Here is a 12133-nt window from a genome sequence, read left to right on the forward strand (position 1 = left end):
AGGTTAAATCAGTGCATCCTTAACTCCTGCTACTCTGAGCCACCAAGGAGGCTCGTGGTGGTTCTGGCAGCTCTGGAGTGGCCAGACTGGAATTACTCTGGCACAGTTGCACTTTAAGCTGCTTGGCTTTGTTCATCTCCAGCAGTTATGTGGTGATCCAGGCCTGGAGGCAGTGGGAAAGATGCCAAACTCTGTCCATTTAGGTGATGTCCCTGTTCCACCAGAGCTGGCAAGAATGGAGCACTCTGCTCTCCCTCAACCTCTCTAGGCACTGGCAGGGACCCCTTGGATGTGGGAGACTTGCAAGAGGATCCAACAAAATCTGTTTGGAAGGAGAAAAGCTGTGGTTTAAACCTGTTGGAAGGTTACTTAAAGGTTAACACCTCTGTGCATCCTGTCCTGGTAATCCTGGATTGTTTGTAGGACCTGCCCCACTACTCACAGAAGAATTCCAGTGTTGTCATCAGGATTTTGTGTGCTGTTTGCGGTACCTGTTGTTCTTTAGGTCTGCCTTGTTGTCCAAATCCTCAGAGCAAGCTTTGGGCTGTCACCCTTTCCCTCCCTGTCCAAATACAGGTGTTGAAGGCTCCTTCATCCCCTTTTGTTCCTTGAAGGTATAAACAGATTTCAAGTTCAACCTGACCTTACTTCTAAGCAAAACTCTCCAACTTAATGTTGCAATAATTGTCTTCTTCAGAACAGAATGATTAAGAAGTCCCAGCAGTGCATGTGCAAAGGAGAGAAGTGTGTTCTGATAGATCTTTGGTGTTAATCCTCAGAGAAATTTGTGTATAGGGTTAATTCAGAATTTGAGGGGTCTCATCCAGGGAATGAGGTCACTAAATGATACCAAAACAGCCTATGGACAAAATTTTTCCCTCATCATAGGGGGATTTATTCACTGGCTGATCCACTGTATCGTTGGATTTATCTTCTAAAAAGAAAAAACAAATTAGGAATCCTCTTTTTCTTTCCTTGTAAGTAGTCTTGACAGATGTGGGTTTCCTTTCCTCCTATTGTTTCTGGTGATTTTTTTTAGACTGGGAGGAGATGCTCACAGGTTTAGCTGAAGTGCACAGAAAACACAGCAGCCTCCCCTTAAGCAGGTTGCTAAAGCTGCTGCCTGCTTTCCTGTCAGTCTTCCCCTCAAAAAAAGCTCAATTTGTGGCCTGTCAGCTCTGGAAAATTTGCATTAATTAATGACATGTTTAGCATGGTAATAGGCAGTTGCCCACAGCAGGACAGAATCCCTGTGTGGTGCTCTCGGCACTCCCTTCCGTGTAAACAGGGAGATCCTCAAATCCATCAGAAATGCTGACTCGCTCCCAGGAGGAGACTGCTGACTTGCTGTTTGCTTTTTTGTTTGGTTTTTTTTTCCCTCCAAGACGTTCCTTATATCCTGGAGAAGTCAATGAGTTTTCTTTGGGAGAGAAGCCAGTTGCATGTGCCCAGGGTAAAGCAAGGGAGGGAAAGACCAGAAAGAGGATTCTTCGCTGTTTTTTTTTTTTTTTTCCTGCATTGTGCTAAACAGAATCAGTTTTGAGGGCAGTTTAGTTCAGGATAGGATCTGTCGAGCTTTACAGAAGGGGAATTTGGCACTTTTCCAGCTGCTCTGTTTGAGCTGTGGATTAAGTGCCTGGCCTGGCTCCAGCCAGGCTCTGCCTCCTCAATGTCAGCACGGGGCCAGAAGTGCTGATTTCAGTGGTGGGGATGAGTTTCCCTTTCCCTGGTGGCACGTGTGCTCCGTGGAGCAACCACTGGGATAAATACGGATCTTGGGGTGTTCTCCCCATCTCCTAACCCCTCTTTTCCTGCTGCCAGGATTGTGAGTGTGAAGGAGACACGGCTGACAAGTCTGATGGCCAATTTCCTGGTGGGGCTGTCGCTGCTGCTGCTCCCGTTCCCCCTGCAGTGGATCCCAAAGCCGGTGCTCTTCGGCCTCTTCCTCTACATCGCCCTCACCTCCATCGATGGCAACCAGCTCTTTGAGAGGGTGGCTCTGCTGCTCAAGGAACAGGTACCTGGAGCTGTGTTTGCAACCCAGCTGTTCAAAATCTCAGCGTGGGATTTTTTTGTGAGGTGTTTATTTTTTAATGAGGGTTTTTTGGGGAGTTTTAAACCCCCCCTGTGCTGTCGTGTATTGTGTTTGGGTTTTCCCTAGATGAAGGAAACAACGATGAATCTGACTCCCTGTTCTTAGAAGGCTAATTTAACTATATTATATTAAAAAATACTAAACTATACTATACTAAAGAATACAGAGAGGATACTTACAAAAGGCTAAAAAGATAATAATTTATTATTTTATGATACTATATTATATTAAAAATTACTAAACTATACTATATAAAAGAATACAGAGAGGATACTTACAAAAGGCTAAAAAGATAATAATGAAAACTCCTGACTCTTTCCAGAGTCCCAACACAGCTTGGCCCTGATTGGCCAAAGAGTGAAAACAACTCACAGCAGAATCCAATGAAACGATCACCTGTGGGTGAACAATCTCCAAACATATTCCAAAAGAACAAAACACAACAAGGAGAAGCAAATCAGAGGATTACTGTTTTTCTTTTTCTCTGAGGCTTCTCAGCTTCCCAGGAGAAAAATCCTGGGCAAAGGGATTTTTCCAGAAAATGTGAATGCCACTGTTGTCATCTGCAGAGTACATGCATTTAAAAAAATAATAATATAAAATATAATAAGCACAACATCAAGAAATTATGATCTTTGATTTCCCCAGCAAAGCTTCAGGCAGGTATTTTTTGGTGCTGTTTTACACTTTCATTTTGTGTGAAATACAGCAAGATGGGATTTTAAACTCAAAATGAAATTAGTTGTGTTATTGAAACCTCTGTGATGTGGGCTGAAAACAAACCTGGAAGATGTTTTTTTAAACCTGTCTCTGTTACAGGTGCTAAAAATGTGTTGTTTGGGAGTGTAGGTGGTACCTGGAGCAATCTCCAGCTCACCTTCTCTTATATAACAAGGATCAAGGGCTTAATAAGCCCAACATTTGGCTCTACATCTCTGCTAATCTGTCTTGATCTCCATTATTACATCCCAGAGGTCAAAACTGTGAAATTTGGGTAAAGATTGCATTTGTTATGTCATGTCAATTTTTGAACAGCTACTGATGTATGTGACTTATTACTTCTGGTTTCAGTAGGAATTATGTGTGGAATTTTCCAGGTTTTGGCATGCAAAATTAAAAAGTATTCTCAAATATGGAAAACTCCCTTTTGTGGAAACCTTTTAATGAGTCATGGCACACTCTAAAAGCCACTGAGGCTGTGTTGGTGCCAGCAGACAGTCGCTCATCCTCTTCATTGATGTATAGACAGTGAGTCAAAGCCTGAGTGCTCAGACATGAGCAAGGAACTGTCAAAAGAAACCACCATATTTAGCCTATTAATGTCATTTTTTCCCCTTTATTTCTCAAAAATGGGTGGCCTATAGGAGCTGAGAAAATCCCTGTAGTGTGAGCACAGCCTCTTCCCATGTTTCCCTCATCTCCTGAAGCCCTAGAGGGGTTCAGCCAAGAGATGGGAGCTCCGGGGGCAAGCCTGGAGCCTTGCAAGGCTATAAAATAATGAGGAGCTGGGTGTCAGGGGGAAGAGCCACGGACAGGAACAACACCTGGATGCATCTGCTCTCCTTCCCACCTCTGGCTCTTGAGCCCTGGCAATCCCAGTCCTCCTCAGGGAATCTCATTACTGCCCTTCCCAAGGTGTTTCATTGCACTCCAGATGTTCCCTGAGGGGTGTCCTGTCTTCTCTGCAGGCTCTCAGTGCCCACTCATCCTCTGGATCTTACTGCCCATGCTGTGGTTTCTGGAATTAACTCTACAAATCCCATGTTCAACTGCTAAACCTTTTAAGGACCCTGATGGTGATTCCATGCATTGTACAAATTGATGACTTCCCTCAAACCCTGGTGTCCCAAAGCTCCATTCTGCTGTCCCAAATCCAGGTCCCTGCATGTCTAACATGTGACTTTTCTCTTCCCAGACTGCTTATCCTCCGACCCATTACATCCGCAGAGTTCCCCAGAGGAAGATCCACTACTTCACAGGCCTGCAGGTCCTGCAGCTCCTCATCCTCTGTGGCTTTGGAATGTCACCCCTGCCTTACATGAAGATGATCTTCCCCCTCATCATGATAGGGATGATCCCCATCAGGTAGGAAGCTTGGTTGTATTTTTTTCCCTGTCTCCCATGTCTTGTGTTTTCAGGCTTGGATTGTTGGAAGTCTGAGGAGAGGAGAAACTGGAGCTGGACTTGTTTGGTCTGAAGAGAAGAGTGAGAGGGGATCTCACCAATCCATATAAATACCTCCAGGATGGTGCCAGACTCTTTCCAATGATGCCCAGTGACAAGACAAGCACTAAAGGCCACAAACTAAAACACAAGAAGTTCCACCACAATATGAGGAAGAACTTTTTTATGTTGAGGGTGGGAGCAGCCCCGGAGTCTCCCTCTCTGGAGACATTCCAAACCCACCTGGACATATTCCTATGTCACCTGCTCCTGGGGAATTGGGCTGGGTGATCTCCAGAGGTCCCTTCCAATCCCAGCTATTGCATGAAGTAGGAGTGGTTCAGGAGGGTTTTCTGCATTTTCCAGACAAACAGCTCCTGGAAGTGGGTAACAACAAGGGATTTTTTACCAGCTGCTGAGACCTGAGGAGAAATCAGGATTTCACTGCTGCTGAGAGTTGTGCAGAGAGTTCTGGGCTAGCAGGTGCTCTTCTTCCAGCTTCCCAGGAGACAAAACCTCTCCTTTTTAGTTCCTTTGAGATGCCTGATCTTCCAGAGAAGCCATAGTCCAAACCTCTAGGTGGTATTTGATAACGTTCCTTATCACTTTGCAATTTGATTTTCCAGCAGAGCTGGAAACTTTTCCTAAGAGGAATCCTTATCTCTTACATAGTGCTGTGGTGACCTCCCAGAACTCCTGCACTGCTGGATGCCCCTGTCAACGATCAGTTGGGTGAAACTGGCCACATTTAAACTTAAAATATATATTTAAAGCTGGGAGGACCACACAATATCCTACAGAGAGAGAGAGAATTGAGATAGAATCGTTAAGAAATTTAACTAATTTCTTCCTTGGTGTTCATTAGCAGCCGCTGCCCATCATTCTCCAGTTAAATCATTCATGCTCTCAGTCCTTTGGATATAATGAGAGGCCATAAAAAGATCTTGGAAGGAACAGATCAAGTTTCCAGTCCACTTGATTATTTTTAGGCCAGCATGGTACCAGTGATATCTGCTTGACTTTGAGCTTGCAGTCCCAGAGATTTTGCAAAGTCCAGGGCTGCCAATTTGCTGATCTGCACCACCTGCAGTGCTGTTTTCCTTGGCTGATAAAGATGGGTCCAGTCCTTTCTGAAACAAAAGCAAATGTTAGAGCCACCATGGCTTTCAGCAGGATCATGTCAGAGCCATTTGGGCTGGATTTTAAAAGATAAACAGGCTTGGAAAACACAGAAATTATTGTTCCTCTGGTGGTAATGCCTCACCTGCCCTTCACACTGGTGGCACTTGGGGTGCCTGGATGAGTAGCTGGTAAATATTCCAGAGCTGGATGAGTGGCTCCTGTGGGAATTGCAGCTCAGTGCAGAACAAAAAACGTGGGGCACACTCAGCCAAATTCAGGCATTGGACATGGTATAAAAAACTCAATTAGTGTGGAGAGAATGCAGTCAAAAAATCTGATTTTGTACTCAGAGCTAGATACTAATATGCAAATCTATCTTCTTTTCAGTAAATAAGATGCTGTCACTTTATACCCTCTGTGTTGCTAACTCATTTCTCTTTCCAGGGCAGTTTTTGCCCAGCAGCTGGATAATCAGCCCTGCTGCCAAGGGGAAGATGCTGCCTGGCACAGCATGGAAATTTGCCCTTGGCTTTGCTTCCTCTGATTTCTTTTGCCTTCATGTAGTTTGTGTGGCCTCCAGCCAAGAAGCCAGCACCATGATCCATGAGCTCTGTAGTTAATGACTTTTTCCCAAAGATTTGGCACTCTAAATAGATGAGGCACTTGAAGAAATTTAATATATTTTCTCCAATATATTTTTTTAAAGAAGTGAAGGGAGAAGGAGGAAGTGGGACAGTAGCCAGGGGGCAAATGCAAGAATCAAGCAAGGCATGGCCTTGTTTGGTGTCCCATCCAGAACTCAGCCATGTCCCAAAGCCACATTTCCATCCATCCAACAGCTGGAGAAATGTGATTTGTGTTGTCATTAGTGGGGGATCACTGGTGTGGTCTCAGACAGATTCTGAGAAGCCACTGAAATCCATGACTGCAGTGGAAAACAGCCTGATTGAAGAAAACTTCATCTCTTTGGCTATTCCCAGTTCCTGGCCTAGATTCAGAACTTTGGGATGATGAGTTTTTGGTTGCCCACAGAAGAATCTTCTCTCCAAGTTGTCTCTTATCTGGGCTCTCAAGCATTTTATTCTATGATGGGTCTATTTAAGGAGATCCTGGTATTTCTCATTTATAAGTGATGTTCGGGATCTCTTGTACAGCTGTTGAAATCTGAAACTGATTTTTTTTTGGTGCTTTATCAGTTATTTTAACAGCTGAAGAGTCACATCCTTGTAAAACAAGGGAAAATGCCACATAAATGTGCATTGGGATTGGGTTTTTTCTCATTTTTTGTTGTTGTTGTCGTTGTTGAGTTGTAGTTTGTATTTTATTATAGGCTGCTTTATTTATAAAATAAAATATAATAGGGTATTTAGGGTATTTGATTTATAAAATACCCTATAATAAAATAAAATAATTCCTTATAATAATAAAATAAAATAATACCCTATAATAATAATAAAATAAAATAATACCCTTAATAATAATAGAATAAATAATAATCATAAAATAAGAATAAAATACAAACAGTTTTATTTACAAAATATTTAATTAGTTTAAAATATTATTTTAAACACTTCTTAAAATAAATTTAAATTTTATTTTAATGTGTGACGGTAGTATAAAAGTAGTGTTAGTTCTTATTTTTAAATGACATATATAATACTATTTATTTATGTAAATATATTATTTGGGTTTTTATTTAAAATTTTTGTATATATGTGAATAGTTTTATTTATTTACAAGATTTACAAGGGCAACTTCACAGTGCCTTTCTAACCCAAATATATTAATTTGTGAGGATGTTCTTGCAAAAAATCAAATTTAAAAACATCTTTATAATAAGTAATTTTTATTATTTTTTTATATCAAACTTACTTCTTAAAGTAAGCTTATAAATTTTTTTTAAAGTAATTTGTTTTACATGTGTTTGTCCATGCATCTCCACATGGAGAAGCCGGACACCAGGTCAGGATGGTCTTGTTTGGAGTCACGGCTCTTCACCTCTGTATTTTTGTCACCCTGAGGACTTGGTTGTGACAGAGCTGTGGGAAAGTGACTTCCTCCAGTGAGCATGAGGATGAGGATGTTCTCTTTCCAGCTGGAAGGAGGGAGGAGGCTCTTGCAGAGGGACTCGGGCATTGCTGTTCATATAAATAAAAGCTGTGTTTGCTTTTGTGGGGTATTTCTGTCCCCACTTTGTGTCCCCCTCAGTGTGTGAATGTCACAGCCAATCTCACCCTGGAGCTTTAGGACAAAGAGAAAAATGCTGCACAAACAAGGACTGATCCGTGTGTCTGCTCTGCCCTAGGTACAACCTGCTCCCCAAGATCATCGAGGCCAAGTACCTGGATGCCATGGATGCAGAGTACTGAGTGTCCCCAGCCTGCAGAGCAGCAGAGACAGCCCTGGGGGCCAGCCAAGGCCTGGGACCATCCCTGCAGCTTCCTTTCACCACTTGCTTCGTGCTCTGACGTTGGCAATGCACTCCTGTCACAGCTCCACGGGGCCTGTGCCAGACCAAGGGAGCCTTGGACTGAGAGGACGCTGCTCTCTGGAGCTGTCAGGCCAAGGAGCTTTATGGAAAACGCTTCTTTCCACATCCCCAAAGCACACCAACCCCAAAGATCAGCCTGGCTGCACGGTTGGAGCATCCAGAGTTGGCCTGTGTTCCCTTGTTTGAGGATGGGGGGGATTTTTTAATGCACCACATTCTTTTCTTCCCCAACACTAAGAACAGACCCTTGTTTTATAGAATGACAGCCCTGGCCTGGCCTTTGAAATTCCAATTACCTGTGCATCCAGTGTTCCCAAATTGGTGTTCTGGGTGGGATGGCCTCGTGCTAAACCACTGATGGCAGCAGAGATGGTGACTGTTTTCTCACATTCATGGGTTTGGAAGCACTTGCAATGTGTACTGCTACAACCCACAGCTTTGGATGAATTTTTAATCCCAGCAAATGAGCTGGGAACATTCAGAGGCTGGGCTGGAATGGCCCTGTGGGTGAAACCCCTGCTGGGTTTGAGCTGTTTGGGCATTAGTTTGGATCTCTCTCCCATTTCTCCTGGGTAATCAAACACAGAATTGTAGGTTTTTGCACAACTGCAGCATTTTTTGCTTGCACCCAGAGGGCAGTTGTGTGGAGGTTGCATATATACATATGTACAGTAGTGCCTATGTGTACATATATACATATGGAGTTGTGTATATATTTTGCATAGATATACAAATAGGCCTGGTTCTTTCCAAATTCACAAAGTGTTTTGTGCACTCAGTGTTACCCACCATGTCCTGACCATATACTTGTTCTCTCTGCTTCAGTGCTGCTTTTTCTCATTTTGAGATATGGTCACTTTTATTCCTTTGGAAGCTGCTCAGTTACTGGTTCTGTTCATGTGTTGCTTTCCTCAAGGTGTTTTGTTTGCTTTCTCTTTCCTGTGGCTTGAGACCTTCATCATTCTGTCTCGAGGCTCCACCATGTGAATTTTTCATTTAATTTTGATGTACAGAATGCAATGAAAGTTTTCCTCTTTTCACCTAATCAATATTTGTTGGTCATTTCATTGTTTCTGTTGTGTAGCTGATTTCCAGTTTCCCTCCCCCTGCCCCTCCCAGATGTTATATTATATTTCTGGATGAATCTTAACTTCTGCTGTCTTTTATATTTCAGTTTATTTAATTTTGCTTGTACTATGGTCAGTTTTCTTATTTGGAGTACTGTGAAACAAAGCTGTCCTTTAGTTCAGTGCTTGGCACATCACAGGTCACAGCTAAAAATGTTCAGAAAATTGTGGACCTCGGTGATGAACTTTCAAAAGAGTAGAAATGAGGGAAGAAGAAGAATGTAAAATATGAATTTATCAGCACAGAGAAGTGTGTCTCACCAGTTGCTTGCCCAGTAAATGATGCAGAGTTTTTTCCTCCCACCCCAGCATGGTGAGGGAGACCAACCCAGCCACGAGGGAGGAAGGCTTTGGGTGCAAAGCTCCTGTGCTGATGCTGAACCAGGCTCAAGCCACTGCAGATTTGGTGTATTTGCACTAAAGATCAGAAGGTATTTAATCTTTGTGGAGCTGCCCACGGCTCTCAAACACGTGTGCAGAACTAATTTTTGCATTTTCTTACTAAACCCTTTGTATTGAGACTCTGGAGGAGAGCAGTGAGAGTTCCTATATCCATGATTTTATATCCCTGGGGGAATTGTAGGGGAAACCCCTCAGCTTAGCAAGCAAAACAATGTCACAGACAGCAAAACCACGACTTTCGTGTGGCACCAGGATGATGTGAGAATTCTCAGGGTCAGGGTGACCACCCCAGTGCATCAGAGCAGGGAATTTGGCTTTCAGCAGCCTCAGGGGCAGCTCCCGCATGTCTGACAAGAGCAGGTACAAACCCAAACGTGGTTTCTGACCATTTTCCCCAAGATTCCCTGGCTTTTGAGTCATTTCTGTGGCAGCAGGATCACTCAGAGCTGTTAGCAAGGGCTGCGTGCAGGAACGGGGGCAGGCAGGATCTCAGAGGTGGCACAGCTCTGTCTGATCTTCAGTCAACAGCAAAAGGGCAGGTGACAGGCAGCAGTTCAGGACCTGCTGGGAGCCAGGCGGTGCAGAGGCTGCTGAGGCTGAAATAACATGTTTTTCCCACAGATGTCAAAAGATTGAAGCAAAGCTGCAATCAGAGGTGTCATCCTCTGGCTGAGTGAAGCTGTAACACACACGTGACCCGCGGGTGAATTCCTGGTGTCTCCACAGGAAAAAGTCCCCTTGGGGGGTGGTTTGAGGGGTATTTTGGGTGCTGTGGCTGGAGGAAGGACAGGATGTGCCCAAGGGAGTGTGACTTTGGTCCTCTTTGAGGCTGTGGGTGGGATTTCCCATAGTGGGATGGACTGGCCTGCAGGTTTTACCAGATGAAATAATTTTGAGATGCACCTTCCATTTCCCCACTTAGAAGAACCAAAAATGTCCCCATTTAAAACCTTTTTAAAATGTCCCCATTTAAAACCTTTATAAAAGATCCACTTCAGATAGTGTCAAATGGTGCAGAGAGAATTGAAAATCCAGGCAGCAGGGAGGGTAAAATATCAACCACAACTCTTGTTTGTATCTTTTCTTTTCCTTCAGAGGTGTGACTTGAGTGTTTGTGTTTTCTTTCTAGCATCAGTAGGATTCTGTTCTGCAGGGTTTTTGTTCTTACAGAAGTCAGGGGCCAAAGAATCAACTGATGGGAAATCAGCACAGCTTGAGGGGGGGAAAAAAAAAGCTGTGCTGGCTTGGACTGATTGAACATTTGAACCTATGTCTCAATATTTGGGTGGAAGGGAGATGTGAGACTCAAGGCCTCTTGTCTCAGGAGGGGTTTTTATGATCCTGCAGAGGATTTATTTTTTTTCCATGCCTTTTCTCTTCTTGTTTGCTTCTGGTTTTGCTGACTTAAGTGCAGGCGTTTCCAGGAAGTAGCTGACTAGGGAAGGAGGGTTTGTTCAGAGTTGATTGAGCACTTTAATACTTCTGTGAAGGTTTAAGACAATTAGAATGTAAAAGAAGTTTTATTATAAGCTCTTTATATACGCACAATGCTCTGTGTAACTGTTGCCAAAGAACTGAGTCTGAAAGGTGTCAAGAGCTGTTGGGAGAGTCTGTGGGCTTCACCTGGCATTGCAAGGTAGGGAAAAGCTTCTGAAATGAGTGGATTTTGGAAGTTGCCCTTTGACAGCTGCCAAAACGATCAGAAACTGGAGATAGAATAAAATTCTACTCTCAAACTTGTAGTTTTTGATCCTTGCATTGAATGTAGGAGCTAGAAGTGAGCTTGACAATTAAAATTGGATTTGTACCTGACTGGTTTTGTTGGTCTGAGACTTTATTTTGTTGCTTTTGAAGATGTGCTGTGTGTGGGATTGGATGTGTTTGTCCATGTAATTGAAGGGAAGTTGGTGAAAAGGTGGAACTTGCTGACCAAGCAGTGCAGCCCTTTTGGGATTGCTTAGGGAGCAGAGCTGACAACTGCAACAACCCCAAACTGCCTAACACCAACATTTGAAGTTATTAAATAAATGTCAAGCTCCACTTGGATGTGCTGCAGAAGGATGGGGATGGAGTAAAGGGATTCAGCTGCTTTGGCTCAGGGCTGCTGCTGTGAAGGGTCCAGGATGAGCCCCAGCACTGTGGGACACAACAGGAGCTTCCTGATGACCCAGGAAAGAAACAGGGTGGATGGCCACACTTCTGTACAGCTGTAGGTTCTTCCCCAAAATTCCACATCCCCAGCTGCACCCAGAGACTTCACAAACTCCTGCTCATGCTCTTTGGCTGCTTTAGGAGCTGCTGCTGCACTCTGCTCTGTGGACACTCCTGGGAGGAGCAGGAAATTCCCCAAAGTTGGATGGATTTGAAGGTGGGAGGGCAGGGGTTGGTTTGGGAGGGTTTTTGTGGAGTTCTCAGCAACAAGAAAGAGACCTGAGCTGTCACATCACCAAAAGCAGCTCCTGTGTGTCCCACCAGGCACCATCATCACACATTCACGTTACTCCTTCCCAACCTCTTTTTATTGTTTGTTGCATTCTGAATCTGCCCTTTGCAGTTTTTTTACCTGTCTAGAACATTGATGGGCAGAGTCAGGGGTGGCTCAAGCACCTCTGTTGTGTCTGTCCCCCCAAAACTCAGTGCAAGCTGTTTGCTGTCATCTCCTAATTCAACTCTCTGCTTCCCCAACCAGCTCTACAAGCTGCCTCTGGAATTTCCATGGGGAAATGCTGAGGG

At 43.8% G+C, this 12133-nt stretch overlaps 1 protein-coding gene across 3 annotated transcripts in view; it reads left to right on the top strand.

Moving 5' to 3' along the window:
* Window positions 1-11212, top strand: part of SLC4A11 (solute carrier family 4 member 11) — a 98140-nt gene extending 86928 nt beyond the window's left edge. For all 3 annotated transcript variants that reach the window (XM_058803085.1, XM_058803083.1, XM_058803084.1), the window contains 3 exons: window positions 1822-2017; window positions 4011-4180; window positions 7686-11212. In XM_058803085.1, the coding sequence (XP_058659068.1) occupies window positions 1822-2017; window positions 4011-4180; window positions 7686-7749 (430 nt within the window). In that variant the 3' untranslated portion in view covers window positions 7750-11212. The remainder of the gene's footprint in view (window positions 1-1821; window positions 2018-4010; window positions 4181-7685) is intronic.
* The last annotated feature ends 921 nt before the right edge of the window (window positions 11213-12133 follow it).

Source organism: Ammospiza caudacuta, chromosome 4 (genome assembly GCF_027887145.1).
Source record: "Ammospiza caudacuta isolate bAmmCau1 chromosome 4, bAmmCau1.pri, whole genome shotgun sequence".
Taxonomy (NCBI): domain Eukaryota; kingdom Metazoa; phylum Chordata; class Aves; order Passeriformes; family Passerellidae; genus Ammospiza; species Ammospiza caudacuta.